Here is an 18,183-nt window from a genome sequence, read left to right as displayed (position 1 = left end):
TAATATATTACAAACCAGCGTTCTAACAACTCTGTTCACCCCCAAAATGTAATGTGCAAATGTGCAATCACAAAAATAGTAACACTCAAATTAGTGCAGAGCAATAGTAACATCAATAACTCAACGTTGCTCGAACGTTAATGTCACACAACACACAAAATAAAGATTTAAAGCTCACTTTCTGAAATTATTCCTCATCCATAAATCCCTTGAATTCTTCTTCAGTGTCTGAATTAAAAAGTTGGGCGAATACGGCATCCAAAATGGCCGGCTCCGTCTCGTCGAAGTCATCAGAGTCAATGTCGCTGTTGTTGTCCAGCAGTTCCGTGAATCCTGCCTTCCGGAAAGCTCGGACCACAGTTGAGACCGATATATCCGCCAGGCATTTACAATCCACTGGCAGATGTTGGCGTATGTCGTCCGGCGCTGTCTCCCTGTCTTAGTGGCGCAGGTCATCTTGTTGCTTCCTCTACCTACGCACCATTGATTAATTTATGTTCAATTCTCTCGCTGCTGCTCTATTTCCGTGTTCTACTGCGTGACTTATTGCCTTGAGTTTGAATTCTGCGTTGTACGCGTGTCTCTTAATAGGAGCCATTTTGTGGTCTTTACAGATGTAAACACACAAATGAAATGAAACGCAATATCCGGGGGCTTCTTCTTCTACGGGGGCGGGTGGTTGCTTACAGTAGAAGAAGAAGCGCTTCCTCTTCTATGGGGGCGGGTGCTTACCTTGGCGGTTGCTTACCATAGAAGAAGAAGCGCTTCCTCTTCTACGGGGAAAAAAGATGGCGGCTGTTTACCGTAGTTGCGAGACCTAAACTTTATGAAAATGAATATTAATATTAATCCATATATAAGGCGCACCGGGTTATAAGCCGCACTGTCAGCTTTTGAGAAAATTTGTGGTTTTTAGGCGCGGCTTATAGTGCGGAAAATACGGTACACTGTTTCAATGTCCATTTATCTGATAATGCAATTGTTGATGACCGAAGTGCTGATATCAACCAAACCTAACCCCCACCCCCCCTCCACATCCCACACCCCGGATTGTAAATAATGTAAATAATGTAAATAATTCAATGTATATACTCTGATGATGAACTTGTGTGATGACTGCATTATGATGATAGTATATATTTGGACCATGAATTGATTTAAGTGGACCCCGACTTAAAGAAGTTGAAAAACTTATTCGGGTGTTACCATTTAGTGGTCAATTGTACGGAATATGTACTGTATTGTGCAATTTACTAAAATCAATCAATCAATCAATTAATTTATTGTGTGACTGTTTTTCAGGGGGAGCTCCACTAACCACGTTAAACCCAGATTCCGATCTAACAAAGGTCTTAACTCATTCTCTTTCTATGCCACATCAATATGGAATGCAATCCCAACAGGTGTAAAAGAAAGGGCATCTCAATCCTCCTTCAAAACCGCACTAAAAGAACACCTCCAGGCAACCGCAACCCTAAACTAACACCCTCCCCCTTCCACATCCCACCTCCCCGGATTGTAAATAATCAAATGTAAATCATCAAATGTATATACTTGTTCTTATGCTATCTTTTTTTTCAAGTGTATTCACAATACCATAGAACAATTACAATAGTAGTGAATATCATTTAAAGACGTTGGTAAGTGAAAGGGTCCCCCAAATAAGCGAGAAGAAGCTTTTGGCAGGGGGTCCAGGGGACAGTATATACATGGAATGCTGAAACATGGTGGCAAGCACAGATCTCACAGATTCTGATCTCTCTATGTCCACTACTTGTTGTACATATCCTACCAAGTCAGACCTACACTGTTTCAATGTCCATTTCTCTGATGATGTAATTGTTGATGACCGAAGTGCTGATATCGACCAAACCTAACAACCTCCCCCTCCACATCCACATCCCACACCCCGGATTGTAAATAATTCAATGTATTACTCTGATAATTAACTTGTGTGATGACTGCATTATGATGATAGTATATATTTGTACCATGAATCGATTTAAGTGGACCCCGACTTAAACAAGTTGAAAAACGTATTCGGGTGTTACCATTTAGTGGTCAATTGTACGGAATATGTACTGTACTGTGCAATCTACTAATAAAAGTCTCAATCAATCAATCAGCCTTCACATGTATAGTATTTACCTTGTCAGTTTGTGTGCTGAGGTTCGAAGACGGCAACTTGAATGTGTTGGAAAGATCAGGCAGCCTCTTTGTCCAGCGATGTTTTAACACCGAATAACTCAAACTATAATTTAGAGTTTTTCTTCTGTACATTCTAAACAATACACTATATCTAGATACTGTCAGTGGGGACTCACACCACCGTTTCACCAAGCAAACGAGCATCGTTGTTACAGCTATTCAACCCACATAACGAACATGATGACAATTATTAAGTCAAAGTTGAGAATAAAGCATTGGTGAGAAGTAAAACGTTTTTAAGCCTTTATCCCTGAAACCACCCCGGACTTGCAGCCTTTAGGACGCTTCCATTTTGGTTTACTAGCAAAGAGTTCTGGGAAATGAAGTTGTTTGACAAAACGGAAATAGGGACGGAAACGGAACCTCGTAAAAATCTCAACAAAAGGTATTGAATAATTGAAATGAACTCGTTTATATTGTAAATGAATCATTTCAATGCTATACATTTCATTTGAATACTAATAATAATCAAAGTACTATACGTAAAATCGTGTTTTAACGGTTAGTGATTTGGGGTAAATCATACTTGCCAACCTTGAAACCTCCGATTTCGGGAGGTGGGGTGGGGGCGTGGTTAAGAGGGGAGGAGTATATTTATGGCTAGAATTCACCAAGTCAAGTATTTCATATATATATATATATATATATATATATATATATATATATATATATATATATATATATATATATATATATATATATATATATATATATATATATATATATATATGTATATGTATATATATATGTAAATAAATGAACACTGAAATTCAAGTATTTCTCATATATATAATAAAAGAAATATATATAGATAGAATTCACTGAAAGTCAAGTATTTCTTATATATATATATATATATGTATGTATGTATATATATATATATATATATATATATATATATATATATATATATATATATATAAGAAATACTTGACTTTCAGTGAATTCTATCTATATATATTTCTTTTATTATATATATATATATATATATATATATATATATATATATATATATATATATATATATATATATATATATATGAGAAATACTTGAATTTCAGTGTTCATTTATTTACACATATACACACACATAACAGTCATCTACTCATTGTTGAGTTAAGGGTTGAATTGTCCATCCTTGTTCTATTCTCTGTCACTATTTTTCTAACCATGCTGAACACCCTCTCTGATGATGCATTGCTGTGTAGCACGCACAAAAGTGCTTTCATCAAATGCACTAGATGGCAGTATTGTCCTGTTTAAGAGTGTCACAACATTGCTGTTTACGGCAGACGAACTGCTTTACGGTAGACGAAAACGTGACTGCTGTTGTTGTGTGTTGTTGCCGCGCTGGGAGGACGTTAATGAAACTGCCTAACAATAAACCCACATAAGAAACCAATAACTCGCCCTCGATCATTCTACATTCATAACGTGATTAGGCAGGCACGCTGTTTATAATGTGGGAAAGCGGACTCAGGTCCGCATGGAGCTGGAGGGGGCGTGGCCTCCAGCTCCGCCTGATTTTCGGGAGATTTTCGGGAGGAATTTTGTTCTGGGAGGTTTTCGGAAGAGGCGCTGAATTTCGGGAGTCTCCCGGAAAATCCGGGAGGGTTGGCAAGTATGGGGTAAATGTCTGCTCCAAAGCAGCTTGGTAACGGCTCATAAATGTCAATGCCCGTGTTCGTGGGAAACAGAGAGGGATAAGTGGTAGTAGAGGATTGTATGTAAAAAAAAAATCCTGACATACATCACACACCACTTTACATTCTTACATGCTTAAACACCCGGAAATCCACTCAAACCCGCTGAATGAAGAAGGAGAAAATGGACAGCAGTTGCCATAGCAACTTCACTCCTCTTGGTGTAACCCATTTTCTACCTGTCTGTCATGTAAGCTTTTATATTTTCCCCATGATGACTGACACCTACACTGAGTGCATTGTTGTGGACATTGTGTTTTTAGTAAAAATAGAAAAAAATATATGTAAAGAACCAAAAACCCTCCTAAACAGTAAAACACCTGAATAATATCTCCGTTAATTTAACATTATTGACTAGTTTGACGCTATGTTATCATAAAATCAGTTTTTTTTTTACTTAGATCTGCTGAATAATTCCAGTATCATTGCTGATTTTTGAGTGTGTGTGGTCTGATTAGATCCCTCTGATCCATCAATGGTGATTTTGTCAGCCTGCAGTTTCAGAGTGCAAGAAGAAGGTCACAGAGTCCAGACATGGAAACAAAACCGCTGCACATCTTCCATCTCAGTGGTAATAGTGTTGTTCTACTCATATTTTGCACCGAATAAACTGAATACTGGTGAGGTAAAGAGAAATTCCAGTACGTTTACTACCGCATAGACAGAATTGTCACTGGCTCCTAGTGCGGGACATGGATGCTTAAAGGGGAACCGCAATTTTTTGGGGAATTTTGCCGATCGTTCACAATCATTTTGAGAGACGAGACGATAAAACTATTTTTTTGTTTTTTTTTTGCATTCTAACATGTAAAAACCGGCTCGTTCTAGGTACATTCTACCTCTAAATCACTTTAAACTTGCATCCAAAAACTGCCAAAACTACTTCATTTACGTTCCGTAACCTGTGTAATAACCAAACTGTAGCGGCATTGTTATTGTAAGAGCGAATACCGAGAAACTTTTTTTTCTCTCGCACAATGGCGAGATGGTAAGCTAGCTTTTACGTCACCAGCTGAATCGCAATTGAGTTTGTAATACACAACACAATGCCATAAGACACCAATCTGTACTGACTGAAAAACATGAACAATCATATTACATTATCTGTAAAGTATTAGCCCACATTTCATGTTTTGTTTGTACACATGCAGCCTGATGTGCTGCGTGTATCATGATCAATATTAAAGTGACTCACTCGATGTTTGGTCCAGCTGGCCGGGGAGGTTTTTTCAAATTGATTTTGGGTAAGCACACCATTTATGTTGAAATAACTTGGCTCCACATTACTCTACAGTGTCAAAGTCATTTTACACCTCATTCTCTCGGCTTCTGTCTGCTCCAACATTTCACCCTCTCTTTGTCATCTCTTCTATAAACAACAGTTCAACCACCATATATTTAGGTTAAAAAAGATAAGGTTGTGAATCTTCATTTGTCCAAAAATAGTAATCTTTGTTGTCTGTGATTAGAAAGCACACTCGTGTTTGTTTCCGAAAGTAGGAACACACATTTCTTGCCGGAAGTCGGATCTGCGCTGCTATGCAAACGGAAATAAATGCGCCAAGGAAACCAGTTCGACCAATGCATAAAATGACCAAAATAGGATAAATATTGTACATATTACATATTGTTATGAACGTGTCTGTTACTACTTATATATATACTTGCATTGTATATAAAACGTTGATGGAGGGTTTTTAAGTTGTTTTCGGGGGCTTTGAAAGCTACAACGGTGACTCCCATGAGCCGCATATTTCAATCGTTTTTTATCATCTTTAAAATCCCCCCAAAAAGATGTGTGTTGTTGTCTCTCATAATGATTGTGAACGATAGGCAAAAATCCAAAAAAAGTGCATTTCCCCTTTAAAGACTCAAGTATCACTGGCTCACCAACACTTGACAAAGAATAAAGGTTCAATAATTTTTGGGAGCTCAAAGAAGACTCAAGTTTTACTGACTCACAGATACCCAACAAAGACTCAAGTTTCATTGATTCACCGATACTTGACAATGACTCAAGTTTCACTGGTTTATGGGAGCTCACTGACTCTAAGATACTCGACAAATACTTGAGTTTCACTGATGTATGGGTGCTTGACAAAGACTCAAGTTTCACTGCCCCACGGATACTTGACAAAGATTAAACTTTTCCTGACAACTGGATACTTAACAGAGACTCAAGTTGCACTGACTCACAGATACTCTACAAAGACTGAAATTTCACTGAGTCACAGGTGCTCGACAATGATTCAAGTTTCACTAATTTATGGGAGCTCAACAATAGCTCAACACTAACTCATGGTTACTTGACAACAGTTCAAGTTTCCCTGACTTGTGGATACCTGACCGACATTCAATTTCACTGACTCACAGATACTCGACTAAGAATTTTGTCTGACTCACGGGTACTTAACAGGGACTCAAATTTCACTGAGTCACAGGTGCTCATCAAAGATTCAAATTTCACTGACTTATGGATACCTGGCAAAGACTCAAGTTTCACTGACTCATAGATTCTCGACAAAAGACTCAAAAGTCACTGATTTATCTGTGCTCGACAAAGAATTAAGTTTCACTGACTCACTGATAGTTGACAAAGAATCAAGTTTCACTGACTCACAGATACTTGACAAAGACTAAAGTTTCACTGACCTATGTGTGCTCGACACAGACTCCATTTTCACTGACTTGTGATGCTTGGCAAAGTCTTGAGTTTCACTGATTCACATTTACTCAACAAAGACTCAAGTTTCACTGATTTATCTGTGCTCGACAAAGACTCAAGGATACTTAACAAAAACTCAAGTTTAACTGACTCACAGATACTCGACAAAGACATAAATTTCACAGACTCAGGGCTGCTCGACAAAGACTTAAGTTTAACAGGTGCTTGACAAAGACTCGAGTTTCAATTATTCACGAATACTCAACAAAGACTGAAATTTCACTGACTCGGGGTCAAATATCCATGAGTCCGTAAAATCAGTGAAATCATTAATAAACTTGAGTTTTGACAAATATTTCACTAATGTTCATGTTTCACTTGTGCACATTAAGTGACTCTGGTGAAGCAAGTACTCAAATAAATTGAGTGAGTGCTGTCTATCTGTGTTGGCCCTTTGATGAGGTGGCAACTTGTGCAGGTTGTACCCCGCCTTCCGCCCGAGTGCAGCTGGGATAGACTCCAGCACCGCCGCGATTCCTAGAGGGACAAACGGTAGAAAATGGATGCATGGAATCATAAAAATGTGAGTAGAGTTGTCCATAACTACTACTAAATATACAGTACCGTAGGTAAACACTAAGGAGTGATTTAGGATTCAGAATTCAACCTATTTTCAGGGAAATGTACCTTTAAAAGCCTACAAACAACAATAAACATACCAATTTTTACCTGCAGAAGAGCTGTGGGTTGTTCTTCTTACACTTGTGTGACACATTTTAAAAAACATTTTTGCGATTAATGCTAAATCAAGTGTTTAATCGTCTACTTTTGGCATCAACTTTCAGCTATTAGTGGAAAATAGTACAGCCTAAAGCCTGCAAATGCCTGCAGAGTTAATAAAAGCTGCAGCACAAAGGTATTGGTTATATTGTCATGATTATGAAATTTTGTTCAATATTTCCAGTAAAAGCTCGTCATAAGTTGAACAAAGTCAATAAAATGATCTGACGCAGGTGATGTGTTTTATTAGAAACTGTGCACTGAATCAAGCATCCACTTGTGAACAATCATTCTTAGCTGGAATGTATAAGAATTTAAGTAAAAAAAACACCCGGCAAGATAAGAAAAGAAAGCAAGCAAGATTTGTGCGTCATGCAATGTCTGATTAATAAAATGTAAAATAAAAGTGACTAAAACTCACTATTTCTGATGTGTGGCTACAGATATAAAGGAAATATTTTTTTTTGTGTGTGTGGTTGTTTTTGAGTTTAAACTGAAGGAATAAATCAGAATATCAAAGTTCATCATACAGAACGAGAAAATGTTTGAACATACCTGAACAATAATATTACAAATCTGCTATTTTGGTTTAGTTGCACAGCTCTCGATGGTGTTTGTGCCATGAAACAAAAACCCTTGGAAAGACACAGCGTAAAAAATAGATTAAAAAAATCTGATTAACTTTTGTTTTTTAAATCAGCTGCTTGTCATGTACTTTTCTGCTCCCTAGTGGTTGTATGTGGAAACTCATCATTATGCTTGTAAAGTCAAAGTACAGCGGGTACCTTGGTTTTTGTTTGTGCTTTGATTCACCCGATGCAACGATTACTGTATTAATGATAAACCTCAATAAAATTCCTTAGGGTTAGTATCACCGTTTAAAATAAAAATTATCGTAAATTTTACCGCAGTTTAAAAAAAAAACCTCAAGGAGAAGCAGCTAGCGGGCTAATCGCTAGCTAGTTTAACTGCTAACATGAATGCAAGACAGATTACCGTCTTTAACCATTACAAACATCATATCCCAATCTAAACGTGTATTAACACATCAACGCTATTCCATTGTGCACATTGAACTTTCAGGTAAGTAAATATGAAGTTCCATAAATAGACGTGTCTACAACAGAAAGACGTAACATTAACCGGAAGTGAAGCGCACCATTTTGCCTTTATCACTGAAAGACACTCTTAAACTTTTACAAAATAATACAGAAGAATATAAACATATTTAAACACTGTAATAACAATACGATGGCACATGAAATAAAACTTGGTTAAAAGATTTCAGTGTGTGTGTAAGTACTTTTTGAGCTTATTCAACAGTACCATTATGATAATGTTAACTATGATAATTTTGGTCAGAATAACCGTGATATGACATTTGTATACTGTCACATTACTCCCGAAATTTCGCCTTGGTTTTCGTATTCCGTTTTAGTTATCAAACGACCAAACTGGTCTGTTTGCTGCTGACTCGTCTCCGCTCGGGATGGTGTCCTGCTGGCCCCACTATGGACTGGACTCTTACTATTATGTTGGATCCACTAAGGACTGGACTATCACAATATTATGTCAGACCCACTCGACATCCATTGCATTCGGTCTCCCCTAGAGGGGGGGTTACCCACATATGCGGTCCTCTCCAAGGTTTCTCATAGTCATTCACATCGACATCCCACTGGGGTGAGTTTTTCCTTGCCCTTATGTGGGCTCTGTACCGAGGATGTCGTTGTGGCTTGTGCAGCCCTTTGAGACACTTGTGATTTAGGGCTATATAAATAAACATTGATTGATTGAGTGATTGATTGATATCATTATGCACAACAGAGTGTCCAAACAAATAATATTCTGTGCATTTTTCTCTATAAAATTTGTTTTGTGTCTGAAATAGGATTTACATTATTTCTTATAAGAAAAATTGCTTCAGTTTTCGTACAATTCAGCCTTCGTCTGACCTTTGGGAACGGATTGCAAACAAAAAAACGAGGTACCGCTGTACTGAAGTGTACTATCGTATCATATCCTCATTCATATTGCAAAGTATAATATTTCTGAATATGTTTTACATGGTGATTGGGAGCCCCACTGCCTTAGACATAGGCAATAAAAGGTTTGTTTTTGAACAATGTTATACAACTGGGTTTTTGCATTTGCTTGGACAGGAAATAGTGAGGCCACTTTGAGACGGAAAAACAGAATAAAACCCTTTCACTCCAAAGAATATTGTGAAACATCGAAAATGGGCATTACAGCAAAATATTAATACGTGATTGAAATTAAATGAAAGGGTCTACTGAGTATGTACAGTGGTCACATACTTGAACACACTCTAATGGACGTGGTCACACCATGAAACATTGAATATAAATAGACATACACATTTACAAAAGCCAGAGTTGTCAAAAGTGCTGCGGACGGTGTAGAAAATAGAATAGAGGATCACGCTGCAATCCAGGACGTCACTCTGCAAAAGTATGTACACACAGTTGCTGGAGGTATTTGGTTCTCAGTCCTCAGACCAGAACTCCAAAAAGCAGGCCTCTTAAGTGGAGGGCACCATATCTTTAATGACAGGTTCTCTGTTTAGGTAGGTGGCCCAGTAAACCAGGTTGAAGGATCCAAACAGGACGGGAAACAAAATCCTTGACATCCTGTCAATTTTGCTAACACTATTGAACGTCTTCTTGCTGTCCGGGACTTTGCCGTCTGCTTTGGCCTTGTGGGCTTCCAAAGCGCCTCCCTTGGCGATGGTCGGGAGCGTGCTGGAGTCCTTGGTGATATTAGGTGCGTAATTGGCCACCGCTACAGCATAGGCATTGTTCTTCTTCATGACGGACGCGCGCTCTTTTTTCTGCGGGGAGACAAATAATTGACAGTGAAGTACAATCCACTATTAAATACAGTGAATACTGTCAATACACCACATTGTTTACAATGTGAGATAAGTGTATGCTTGTGTTACCGCCCTAAATAGTCTCAGGGAGATACACAGGAAGTTTGTGTTCCTGCCTACAGTATCCAATCAGTCTGAAACAGAGTAAAATTAAACACATGTGGATAGTTTGTCAATGGAGACAGACAGGAATTGGGGACTCATCTGGGATAGGGCAAGCTGCTGATCACAAAAGAACAGCAGGCATCTTGTTTGCCGGTTTCCTGAGCTGACAAACTGAGTGACAGACTTCAAGAGTCCAGAGATGGCTACTGTCCGAGACCTGCGTTGGGAAATCCAGCAACTGCTTCATCAGCTGATCAGCACTACCAGCTTGCAGTTTTATATAAAGATGACTCCCTGAGAATACTTAAGGAGGTAACGCTTACCTGTCGCTATACTGTTTGTCTTGCTGCAGTTACTGTTGTTATTTAGATATTTTGACAGCATGCAGAGGTATGCCATAATTACCATTAGGTAATATCTCTGTTTTAGTATTAGGGTTCAGTTCTTTCAAATGGCTGCATTGTTTTTGTTTGACACGCCATGACACCACTAAAAATCACCCAAAAACCTGCAATCGAGTAGGGAAAATGTGAACTCTTGTAGTCAAATAATAGCTGTGATAAGCCCTTCTTATAATTTAGTAACAAAAACAAACAAGGTACAAATAAAACATAATGCAAAAAAACCAAAACATGAATCATTTAAAAAGTTATGAACCAGTACAAATCTAGCAAACAGCATTCAATCTAGTCAAATAGTTGTATGATTTACTTTTAAAACCAGTTAAAATAGATTAACTATACACAAAGAATTTCATAAAAATACTAAAATATATTTAAAAAATAAATAATCAAAAAAGATGAATATAACTATTGATCATCAGAAGGAAAAGTCAGGCTAGTGTTGGCTTTTCAAAGGGATGATAGCCACGTGATGGCACTGTTGGCTTACTTTTCGCCCTTTCCCTCTCTGCAACCAAACGTCTGCTCATGCTTTCAAATAGGGCTGGGCGATATTGCCTTTTTTTAATATCGCGATATTTTAAGGCCATATCGCGATACACGATATATATATCGATATTTTGCCTTAGCCTTGAATGAACACTTGATGCATATAATCACAGCGGTATGATGATTCTATGTGTCTACATTAAAAAATTCTTGTTCATACTGCATTAATATATGCTACTTTTAAACTTTCATGCAGAGAAGGAAATCACAACTAAAAAAAATCACTATTTTTTTCATACGGTGTTGATCTGGAAATGTTTGCCTCGGCATTTTGATGGTGTGGGCGTGTGGCACCAAACGGAGATATTGACGTGCGGAGTAAGCCCTCTTCATTGTCTAGCGGGTGACTTTTCAAATGATGCTACATATTAGCAGTGTAGCCGAGTGTCCTGGGTTCGCCTATACAGTGTACTTATCTAATAAAATAATAAACGGGAGACATTAGAGCAGGTTCGGTAGCCACCGCTTCTTTAATGTCAACATCACACACCTCCTTCCACAACCACACACACCCTACGTCACAGCCCTACGGCAACAACTCTGGAGGGACAAAACTCCTCCTCCTTACCTAACACTCCGGTAACTTGGGAGACCCTGAACTGTTTGTTACAGCAGTAATTCTACTTTTTATAGCAACGCTTTTGCTCCACACTTGACAAATTACGGTTGTCTGTTCGACATATTCCCACTTGAAACCAAACCACCGCCATACAATGGACCCCCTGCTGTTTTTTGGGGGAATTAATCATTCCTCCATTTGTTACCAGATTCGCACCTTCTTTCTCTTGTATTACCACTCCGCTAGCACCACAGCTAACGTTAGCCATGCTGCTACCTCTTTGCTCGGGGAGGACGTATACGTATGTGACGTATGACGTGACAGTATGTGACGTGTGTAAGAAGGTGCGCTTGTCTGTCTGTGAGAAGGAGAGACTGGAAAGAGGAGGAGAGTCTGTAGTATAATGCCCGCAGCTAAAACAACTGCGTGAGAACGTATACTCAATATCACGATATAGTCATTTTCTATATCGCACAGAGACAAACCCGCGATATATCGCGTATATCGATATATCGCCCAGCCCTACTTTCAAATAATTGATGACGTGCTACAAAGAGGTCAAGTTTCGTGTTTCATTCCCCGTTTTACTGTACACAGAAGCGCCATCTAGACAACAGAACCTATTTTTAGCACGCCAAAGTTGCGCTCTGGGAGACGCAGAGTTGTGATGTACGTTGTAAGTTTTTCTTATGTGAAAAAAAGATGCCACTAGAACCTAAACTAATCGATTTAATTTTTTTTTAATCAGACCCTTAAGAAATCCAGCAGCTATAAAATTATGAAATGGCATTGCAGAATAGAGGATATGTCAAATCTTTTTTTTACTGACAGTCCAAATATAACACGCACATGGAAGATCCTCTCTCCATTGTCTATCTTTACAATGCGATCACAATCATTATCGGTATTCGCCACTACTAAACGATCCAATATCAATATGAGAAGTCAAAAAGTTGTTTGGGGACACCCCTAATTTTTGTATCAAATCAGTTTAACAAACAGTAATTTGGGAATTTTTTTTTGTGAGTCAAGTCATAAAGTTAAAGTACCAATGATTGTCACACACACACTAAAACATTGCTCTAAAAATTCTTATCACTACTTTACACTTTTAATGAGTTAAAAGTGTTCTGACGTTCTTATATACAGCCCTGTTGTCTCTTTCACACTTGTATGACAGTGGGTTTAATTGAAGTTAATAAAGATTTTATGATGTCGACAGTTTGACCAAGGAACATATCTGTTTCATTTTCACACAATAAATGGTGTATAATAATAACAATTATTAGTATGGGGAACATATTCACCAATAATTAGTTGCTTATTAACATGCAAATGAGTAACATATTGGCTCTTAGTCATTAAGTACTTATTAATGCCTTATTCTGCATGGCCTTATTATACAAACAGTAAGCCATCAACTAAGAGTCTTCCCTCAATAACCTCAGAATTATTGATTATTAGTACTAACTAACTAGTGCTTTTTGCAGATGATGTGGTCCTGATGGCTTCATCTGGCCAAGATCTTCAGCTCTCACTGGATCGGTTCGCAGCCGAGTGTGAAGCGACTGGGATGAGAATCAGCACCTCCAAATCCGAGTCCATGGTTCTCGCCCGGAAAAGGGTGGAGTGCCATCTCCGGGTTGGGGAGGAGATCTTGCCCCAAGTGGAGGAGTTCAAGTACCTCGGAGTCTTGTTCACGAGTGAGGGAAGAGTGGATCGTGAGATCGACAGGCGGATCGGTGCGGCATCTTCAGTAATGCGGACGCTGTATCGATCCGTTGTGGTGAAGAAGGAGCTGAGCCAGAAGGCAAAGCTCTCGATTTACCGGTCGATCTACGTTCCCATCCTCACCTATGGTCATGAGCTTTGGGTCATGACCGAAAGGACAAGATCACGGGTACAAGCGGCCGAAATGAGTTTCCTCCGCCGGGTGGCGGGGCTCTCCCTTAGAGATAGGGTGAGAAGCTCTGCCATCCGGGGGGAGCTCAAAGTAAAGCCGCTGCTCCTCCATATCGAGAGGAGCCAGATGAGGTGGTTCGGGCATCTGGTCAGGATGCCACCCGAACGCCTCCCTCGGGAGGTGTTTCGGGCACGTCCGACCGGTAGGAGGCCACGGGGAAGACCCAGGACACGTTGGGAAGACTATGTCTCCCGGCTGGCCTGGGAACGCCTCGGGATCCACCGGGAGGAGCTGGACGAAGTGGCTGGGGAGAGGGAAGTCTGGGCTTCCCTGCTTAGGCTGCTGCCCCCGCGACCCGACCTCGGATAAGCGGAAGAAGATGGATGGATGGATGGATAGTACTAACTAAGGAAGTTGTTGTATATGATTCTCCCTTTAATACCACTTAATGAATATGGTCTGTTCTTACATAACAAAACACAAAACTACAATAACCCTAACCCTTAAGTCTTTGTTACTTACAATATGTTCCCCTAGTGTCCAAATAACTCTAAATTAAATCTTTGTTACTTAGAATATGTTCCCCATACTAAAGTGTTACCATTATAATTATTAAATATGTTTAATTATTATATTTGTTATACAAATCCATATTTCAGGATATAACTCTAAATAAACAATGATTGATTGATTTTTAATTGCTCACCAACTATTTTGCAATAAGTAGCACATATGCTAAACATTATGATCAGTCCATAACAGCGTATGGTTAATGTCATCCTTTTTCCAGGTGAAAGTTGTCAAAAGATGTTCTCCTCCTCTACCTCACCTTGTCAGTCACCACACTTTTTCCATCCCAGGCCCAACCGCGCTTGGTGAAATAATTGACTGTGGCAAACTCAATCAGGGCGGAGAAGACGAAAGCGTAGCAGACGGCGATGAACCAGTCCATGGCGGTGGCGTATGCGACTTTAGGAAGGGAGTTGCGAGCGCTGATACTCAGTGTTGTCATGGTGAGCACGGTGGTTACACCTGCAAAGAAACATCCTTGATCAGCTTGCTGCTTTGTATTATTAGCATATTGATCATACAACACTTCATTTTCAACACAATTGAATATCTTTCTGCTTTGGAATATTGCTGGAATATTCATCCATCCATGTTTAGGACTTGTCCTGTTTAAGGTTGCAGTGAGTTAACATTAAATAAGTATTTCTCTTTATATATGCTTGTGACAGTTTCATAGTATCAAAGCTGGAGACTATGCCAGCTGACTACTGGTGTGAGGCATAGAGATGCGCGGATAGGCAATTATTTCATCCGCAACCGCATCACAAAAGTCGTCAACCATCCGCATCCACCCGAAATAACATTTAATCAAAACTGCACCCGCCCGCACCCGCCTGTTGTTATATATCTAATATAGACGATGCAAGGCATTAGTGAGGTTATAAAGCTTTTGCCTGTTAAAGAAAGGAGACTGATCCAATTCAGCAGAGACATTCAATGCGTGCCACGCTGTCACGGCCCAGACGCACACCAGTGCGCAATCATCTGGGAGCCGCGCTGAGCGCACCTCCAAGCGCGTGGAGGTGCGATGTCCCTCGCACCCGCGGCGGCTCCAACTGGGCTCGCGCCCGAGGCTTCAGCGCGCACCGCGGCGGCCATCCTACTCGTCGCGGCCTAGCCCTTGCGGCTCTCGCTGCCGGCGACGGCCGGGTATGGGCTCGACACTCCAGCGCCATCCATTTTCAGGGCTAGTTGATTCGGCAGGTGGGTTGTTACACACTCCTTAGCGGGTTCCGACTTCCATGGCCACCGTCCTGCTGTCTATATAAACCAACACCTTTTCTGTGGTCTGATGAGCGTCGGCATCGGGCACCTTAACACGGCGTTCGGTTCATCCCGCAGCGCCAGTTCTGCTTACCAAAAGTGGCCCACTCGGCTCACCAGGGTGAGCCCCACCCCTTTCGTGAGCGCACTGCGCGCGGAGTGACCCCTGTTACGCGCCCCCGGCAACGGGGGTGGGGGGCAGTTAAGCTGCGCGGGCGGAGCGCGCAGAGTGACCCCTGTTACGAGCCACCAGCCACGGGGGTGGCGGGCAGGTAAGCTGCTTACCTGCTGCGCGTGACGCCGGCCGCGGCGAAGGCGGACGAGGCGGGGTGTCGGTGCGATGGGCGCGGTGGTGACCCTGGACGTGCGTCGGGCCCTTCTCGCGGATCACCTCAGCTACGGCTCCCTGTGGGGCCCTCTCGGGGGAAGGGGCCTCGGTCCCGGACCCCGGCGAGGCGTCCCTTCTCCGCTCCGTAAAAGTGTCCATCTCTTTTTTTTTTCTTCTTCTGTTGTGGCATATGCTGCAGGTGCCTGCTCGTTTTTCGTATGTGGGTAACAACATTTAACTATGTATATATATTTCCGAATTGGTTTAACTGCCACCCGCCTGAATCTATTTAAAATCTAATTTTTTTTAATTTCAACCGCCCGACCCGACCCGCGGATAAAATCTAATTTTTTTTTATTTCAACCGCCCGACCCGCGGATAATCCGCGGACTCCGCGGTTGTGTCCGCAAACCGCGCATTTCTAGTGAGGCAGGGTTCACCCTGGACAGCCAATCAGAGGACCAAAAAAAAAGCAGTCCGTCCATCCATCCATTTTCTACCGCTTGTTCCTTTCGGGGTCGCGAGGGTTCTGGAGCCTATCTCAGCTGCATTGGGCGGAAGGCAGGGTACACCCTGGACAAGTCGCCACCTCATCGCAGGGCCAACACAGATAGACAGACAACATTCACACTCACATTCACACACTAGGGCAAATTTAGTGTTGCCAATCAACCTATCCCCAGGTGCATGTCTTTGGAGTCACACTCATATTCATAACTACTCTATATACAATTTACAGTCTACAATGAACATAACACACAAAAAAAACAGAAAAAAACACGATCCCAAGTTACACCAACAAGGATGTTTTTTTTTTTTTGTGTAGATTTGACTTAACGAGCTGCATCACAAAAAATTCTGCCATTTGGCTCGGGTCGTTAGCATGACGATGGACACATACCCCATCGCCCCCCAGTGAGCCTCGTCAGCCAGAGCGAGATGGCTTCCCTGTCCTGAACTGGTTGTACTCGCTGACGACCGACATTTGTCATTCATCAGTTCTGTGTCGTGAGCAGGTGACTAAATGAATTATTTTCAGTCTTTCTGTTCTTTTCGATGAATAAAGTCCTTGTCAACTGTTCTTCTGGGACTTCTCACAAAGAGTGGGAGTGAGTGAGTGTGCTTGTGTGGGTGAACAGGAAAGATCCTTTCTCAGGTTTACTTACGGAAACCTTGTTGCAAACTTCTACTTCCTCTAGATCAGGGTTATTCAAATGGAGGCTCAGGGGCCAAATGCGGCTCAGGAATGACACCATACCGGCCCCCATGTTCAGTTCAAAACTTGGGAGACAAACATTTTTGCAGCGAAATTACTAAAACACTAGAGTGCTCTTGTTGTTTAGAGGAACTTGGACCACTGTAAACACATTGGCAGATCCTTGCATTAACATTTTAACCTTGCGGGGAAACATAGAACACCCGGGTCCAAACTTGTGATTTACATCACTGAGGCGTTCCTCAGGGCACCCCTTTAAGTCCTCTACCTTTTGGCAGTTACAATTGTTTTTTTTTTGTAATGTGATTTATGCAACTAAGGTGTTTCTGTAGCTTCTTTATTCAGATAAAGCCAGTAGTCATTTGTTCAACATATTTAAGTATACCAGTAGTGTTCCTCAGGGTTCCATTTTAGGTCCTCTCTTTTTCATCATTTGGGCTTGCGGTGGCTTGGAAGTTCAGTTCCAAAAACTTGTGAGGGACTAACATTTTTGCAGAAGATTAATTCATTAATTAATAACACTAGAGTGCTGTCAAAGAGATGATCTTTGAATAACTTTTTTGCAGAAGATATTTAAAAACATCAGAGCGCTCCTGTAACTCTGACAAAATAAATAAACCAAAATCAAATGTTTACTGAGGACGCTGGTTCTCCGTAATACACAAAATAAGACTAATAACGACGACAGAAGTCCGGACCCCCGTTCCTTAGCTTTCTGGAAACGTGGCCCTCAAAATGTAGTGGACTATCCCTGCTTAAGTCAAATTTGATTGTCTTCTCGACACTCTGCCCGAGCCGAGAGCCTCACTAAACCATCCAATATCGACTCTGTCGCATCTATTTGTATATCTGAGTGTTTAGCCTTTTTCTTTCAGACAGGAAAAGTCAGACAACAAAATGTGTTTTGTTCTCTTCAATGAAAGAGAGTATACCTTTTATACGTGTCTTTTATCAATTTCGGTAGTCAAGGTCAAAGTCACAGCTATCACTACATCCATGTGACGTTACTGACACCTAAAAGGTGGGAAAAAGGTAGACGC

General features: G+C 40.8%; 2 protein-coding genes across 5 annotated transcripts in view; both read right to left on the bottom strand.

The window, feature by feature from the left end:
- The window catches only part of guf1 (GTP binding elongation factor GUF1), a 31,440-nt gene extending 28,916 nt beyond the window's left edge, over window positions 1-2,524 (bottom strand). Inside the window, exon 1 of the mRNA XM_061929343.1 lies at window positions 2,149-2,524. Within this exon, the coding sequence (XP_061785327.1) occupies window positions 2,149-2,352 (204 nt within the window). The 5' untranslated portion in view covers window positions 2,353-2,524. The remainder of the gene's footprint in view (window positions 1-2,148) is intronic.
- Window positions 2,525-7,591: 5,067 nt separating this feature from the next.
- Window positions 7,592-18,183, bottom strand: part of gabra2b (gamma-aminobutyric acid type A receptor subunit alpha2b) — a 154,555-nt gene continuing 143,963 nt past the window's right edge. For all 4 annotated transcript variants that reach the window (XM_061929355.1, XM_061929357.1, XM_061929356.1 and 1 more), the window contains 2 exons: window positions 14,596-14,798; window positions 7,592-10,207 (listed from right to left, as the gene is read on the bottom strand). In XM_061929355.1, coding sequence (XP_061785339.1) covers window positions 9,899-10,207; window positions 14,596-14,798 — 512 coding nt within the window. In that variant the 3' untranslated portion in view covers window positions 7,592-9,898. The remainder of the gene's footprint in view (window positions 10,208-14,595; window positions 14,799-18,183) is intronic.

The sequence above is a fragment of the Nerophis lumbriciformis genome, linkage group LG34, assembly GCF_033978685.3.
Source record: "Nerophis lumbriciformis linkage group LG34, RoL_Nlum_v2.1, whole genome shotgun sequence".
Classification (NCBI taxonomy): domain Eukaryota; kingdom Metazoa; phylum Chordata; class Actinopteri; order Syngnathiformes; family Syngnathidae; genus Nerophis; species Nerophis lumbriciformis.
This window is presented reverse-complemented; position numbering and strand designations above follow the sequence as displayed.